The following is a 5,000-nucleotide window of genomic DNA, read 5'->3' on the forward strand; positions in this document are numbered from 1 at the left end:
TATATATATATATATATATAAAAAACAGAACATTCAAAATTCCAGAAAAATTAAATTCAATACAATTGTAAAAACAGATGTTTTTGTTTATTTCATGCAAACATATTTAAGAAATTGCCAAAATATATAAATAAATTCATAAGACATTTTTTACAATGGTGTACATTTGCTACATTTTGGGTTTAATTGACAAAATAAAATACAGATACAATATGATGCAAGAGTTTTCTTATGCCATGCACAGTTATTTGGAAAATACCAGAATATGTAAATGTGTTTATTTTGTTAAGACAATGAAGATCTGATATATATTTATTTTTCAAATGTACTTAATTTAAAAAATATTAATCAACACATTAATTAAAAACAATAGGTACAGTTCAATACAAAAATACAATTTTTTTTTTTTTGTATAACCTGAAAAAGTATTTTTCAATCAACAAAAGTCTTTTTAAGACAATGTATGTCGGCTCTATTTTCTTTATTTCACTGATAATGAAAATATGAATCGGAAATTAACAAAAAAAACACAAGCTATGGTGAAATATAAAATTCAAAAAGCTTATTTTGTTTTATATTTCATGCAAACATATATTTGTTCAAAATATGTATGGATTTTTTAAGATGCCTTTTCAAATTATAATATGTATTATAATAATATTTTATTTACTCATTTATATTAACAGGAGACAAAACAAATAATTATGTTTGTCTTTTGTGTTTTAAATGTGTTGACATTTAAATTAGTCAACACAACCCCAATTTTAGTCAGTTGTTGATCCGCGTGTGTGTGTGTATATTAATTTTTGGCGTATATTTTCATTTTTATACACCCACTAGTACACCTGCACACTCTCCAGTAAAAATGGTCAAAAATGTGAAATACCTCTCGGCATGACAGCATCCAGAATAATAAACATTTAAAAGGAATGCCCCCTTAAATTTAGGAAAAATTATTTTTTTGTGTGTATGTGTTAGATGTCTTTGGGTTTTGTCGGTGTACCTAATATTGTGGCTGACCGGCGTGTGTTCTTAAGTAGTCTGCAAGTGTTTTTATTCACAGAAGCCGTTTCCGTGCACACACAGCGTCACCCCCACCCGCCCCTCCGCCCACCCGCCCCCAAACCGGCCATGCTGTTCCACTTATGCTCTTAGAATCCTGCGCCATACTTGCATACAGATAAGCACATGTGAACACAACACACACACACACCCAGAAAAACCACATGTTCACTCTCTCCTCACTAATTCATTCAGGAACACTTTGGGTTTCAGCAGCAGAACTTTTAGCGCAATTATAGAGGAAGAAGGTTTGATGGCGTGACATTTCCCCCCTCTATTTTTCTTTCTTTTTTTCATGCTTTCTGGAGCGTTTGTCCAGTGATGGGACCAAAGTGGCCCCTGATTGTCTAAGCTAAGTGCGGGGCTGACAAAACAGCCTTTTTGCCGCCGCCACTTTCCAAAATGCTGGCAAATTGCCCTCCACCGACCTGCAGTATGTAGCCCCTGACGTAGTCTCGCAGGGTCCAGCCCAGGCCGTGCAGGATGTGCAGCACCTCCTCCTGCTTGAGCACGGAGAAGAGGCGGTCCAGCAGGATCTTGAGCCGCACCGGCACCGCCTGGGTTCCGTACAGCATCAGGCTGCTGATGTCGAACACCACGTTGGACTGCACGATCTCCACCTGGGTGGGGTGGTACAGGTGCTGGGTGCTGAGCTTGTCCAGAGCTGCGCACAAACAAATACATTCAATTAAGTCACGCCGCCATATCAATAAATACATCATACATATATCATCTAATACAGAATTTGACTCGCATCCATTTTCTACCGCTTGTCCCTCTCGGGGTCGCGGGGGTGCTGGAGCCTATCCCAGCTGCACTCGGGCGTAAGGCGGGGTAATAATAATAATAGATTTTATTTGTAAAAAGCACTTTACATTGAGTAAACAACCTCAAAGTGCTACAGTGTATTAAAAAAGATAAAAATAAAAAGATAATAGAAAAAGAAAAAAAAATAGAACAGCCAAATAGCTAAAACTAGTATTCATATATCTAAAAAAAGGCTTTTTTTTTAAAAAGAAGGGTTTTTAAGCCTTTTTTAAAAGTATCCACAGTCTGTGGTGCCCTCAGGTGGTCAGGGGGAGCGTTCCACAGACTGGGAGCGGTGCACCCTGGACTAGTGTTGTAACGATACCAATATTTTGGTACCGGTACTAAAATTATTTCGACACTTTTTGGTACTCTTCTAAATAAAGGGGACCACAAAAAATGGCATTATTGGCTTAATTTTAACACAAAAATCTTAGGGTACATGTTTCTTATTGCAGTTAAGTCCTTAAATAAAATAGTGAACATACTAGACAACTTGTCTTTTAGTAGTAAGTAAGCAAACAAAGGCTCCTAACTAGTCTGCTGACATATGCAGTAACATATTGTGTCATTTATCTATCAATCAATCAATGTTTATTTATATAGCCCTAAATCACAAGTGTCTCAAAGGGCTGACCTATTATTTTGTATACATTATTAAGGGCAAGTGGTAGAAAATGAATAATTAATCTACCGTATTTTCCGCACTATAAGGCGCACCGGATTATAAGGCGCACCTTCAATGAATGGCCTATTTTAAAACTTTGTTCGTATATAAGGCGCACCGCATTATAAGGCGCACCTTCAATGAATGGCCTATTTTAAAACTTTGTTCATATATAAGGCGCACCGCATTATAAGGTGCACCTTCAATGAATGGCCTATTTTAAAACATTGTTCATATGTAAGGCGCACCGCATTATAAGGCGCACCTTCAAAGAATGGCCTATTTTAAAACTGGCCATTCTTTATAGAAGGTGCGCCCTTATAATGGGTGCAGCCTTCATATGAAATGCTTTTTAAAACTTGGCATTCATTGAAGGCTGCACCCTTATAAGGTGCACCTTCAATAATGACAAGTTTTAAAACTTGGCATATAGAAGGGCGCACCTTAGTGTCTGTCCACAGGACACCTGGTCCACTATCCTCTTTCTTCATCCCTCTCCCCTGTCCCCTACCCGTCTAGGTGACACCTGGTCGGGTTTGTCTCTGACCCCGCTATCCTTCCTTCCTTCCTTCCTTCCTTCCTTCCTTCCTTCCTTCCTTCCTTCCTTCCTTCCTTAACGCTGTAGGCTTCTGGACCTGCCAAACGATGCGTTGGCCCGGCAGACACGAGGGCAATAAAAATTTTAAAAAATGAAGAAGTGCTTGTCAAAGTGGCTGCCAATGCCGACATAAAATGAGAAGTCAGGAGACGACGCCTGACAGACACTTCACAGGGAGAAATATTCACCGGAGTCCTGTGTTGATTCACCCAAGGGCCCAGGGTCCGCTCGGCTGAGCCAAACAGGTGTTTTCTCTTATCCTTCCTTTTTTTTCTTTCTTCCGCCCCTCCTTTTTCTCTTTGTACTTTCTGGGCGTGTGTTTTTATCACACCTGCGTGAGGAGCTCCTAAGGTGTGGTCAGTGTGACCCGCAGTCATCTATGCTGGGTTTAGTGTTATCGAAAACACGCCGTACACGTGAAAATCATACATAACATCAGGAGCATTTCTACACTGCAAAAACTGCAATTTAAGTAAGATGAAATATGTCAAATAAGGCTGATATTTGCTTATTTTCTATCTGATAAGATAATTCTTCTCACTAAGCAGATTTGATGTTAGTGTTTTACTTGTTTTAAGTGTTTTGCTCCTAAATGATGTCAGTAAGATATTACAGCTTGTTGCTGAGATTTGATGAGCTATATTGAGTAAAACATGCTTGAAACTAGAATATCAACTGTTGTGTCATCAACACTCACAAGTAGAAAACTACTTTTTTAAAGTACCGTTTATTACCAAATAGTAGCCCGGGCGTTTATTTCACGAAATCGATTTTGGAGACAGGCGTTTAAAAGAAGCAGGCGATTATTTGCACAAGGCTTTTATTTATTTTTGCACCAGCCTGCACCAGGTCATTATTTGGGTACAATGGTTACTGTCCAGTATTTTTTTTTTCGTACAAAAAACTTTAAATGTAAAAACTATTGTAAACGTACTAACAAAAAAACAAGAGATCAACATGAGGTAGGCTACCAAAAGACAAGAGATCAACATGAGGTAGGTTACCAAAAAACATGAGATCAACATGAGGTAGGTTACCAAAAAACAAGAGATCAACATGAGGTAGGTTACCAAAAAGCAAGAGATCAACATGAGGTAGGCTACCAAAAAACAAGAGATCAACATGAGGTAGGTTACCAAAAAACAAGAGATCAACATGAGGTAGGCTACCAAAAAGCAAGAGATCAACATGAGGTAGGCTACCAAAAAACAAGAGATCAACATGAGGTAGGTTACCAAAAAGCAAGAGATCAACATGAGGTAGGCTACCAAAAAACAAGAGATCAACATGAGGTAGGTTACCAAAAAACAAGAGATCAACATGAGGTAGGTTACCAAAAAGCAAGAGATCAACATGAGGTAGGCTACCAAAAAGCAAGAGATCAACATGAGGTAGGCTACCAAAAGACAAGAGATCAACATGAGGTAGGCTACCAAAAGACAAGAGATCAACAAGTGAAGTGAAGTGAAGTGAATTACATTTATATAGCGCTTTTTCTCAAGTGAGGCCTCAACATGGCAGTAGTGCAACAATTGTCAAATAGAATACCAATACTACAAATAAATAAACTTTTTATATAAAGCAGCCTACCGGGAAAAATAAAATTATGGTACAAAGTACTCAAGTATAAAAGCCACCATCAAAACAGAAGAATAATACTGTCACTTAAATCAAATAAAGGCTACAGTACTCCAAGTTTTAAATAAAGCAGCATACAGAAAAAATTAAATGATGGTACCAAGTACCGTAATTTCCGGACTATAAGCCGCACCAGCTAAATTTAGGGGAAAATACAGATTGCTCCATATATAAGTCGCACCCGACTATAAGCCGCAGGGTTTTGATGTGTAATTAGCGTAGTATATA

At 38.0% G+C, this 5,000-nt stretch overlaps 2 protein-coding genes across 6 annotated transcripts in view; one reads left to right on the forward strand and one right to left on the reverse strand.

Annotated features, from left to right (window-relative positions):
• The window catches only part of LOC133639945 (centlein-like), a 771,455-nt gene that overhangs the window by 111,318 nt on the left and 655,137 nt on the right, over positions 1-5,000 (forward strand). The window lies entirely within an intron of this gene.
• The window catches only part of bnc2 (basonuclin zinc finger protein 2), a 586,671-nt gene that overhangs the window by 102,753 nt on the left and 478,918 nt on the right, over positions 1-5,000 (reverse strand). For all 3 annotated transcript variants that reach the window (XM_062033659.1, XM_062033660.1, XM_062033662.1), the window contains exon 4: positions 1,491-1,726. In XM_062033659.1, the coding sequence (XP_061889643.1) occupies positions 1,491-1,726 (236 nt within the window). The remainder of the gene's footprint in view (positions 1-1,490; positions 1,727-5,000) is intronic.

Source organism: Entelurus aequoreus, linkage group LG22 (assembly GCF_033978785.1).
Source record: "Entelurus aequoreus isolate RoL-2023_Sb linkage group LG22, RoL_Eaeq_v1.1, whole genome shotgun sequence".
Classification (NCBI taxonomy): domain Eukaryota; kingdom Metazoa; phylum Chordata; class Actinopteri; order Syngnathiformes; family Syngnathidae; genus Entelurus; species Entelurus aequoreus.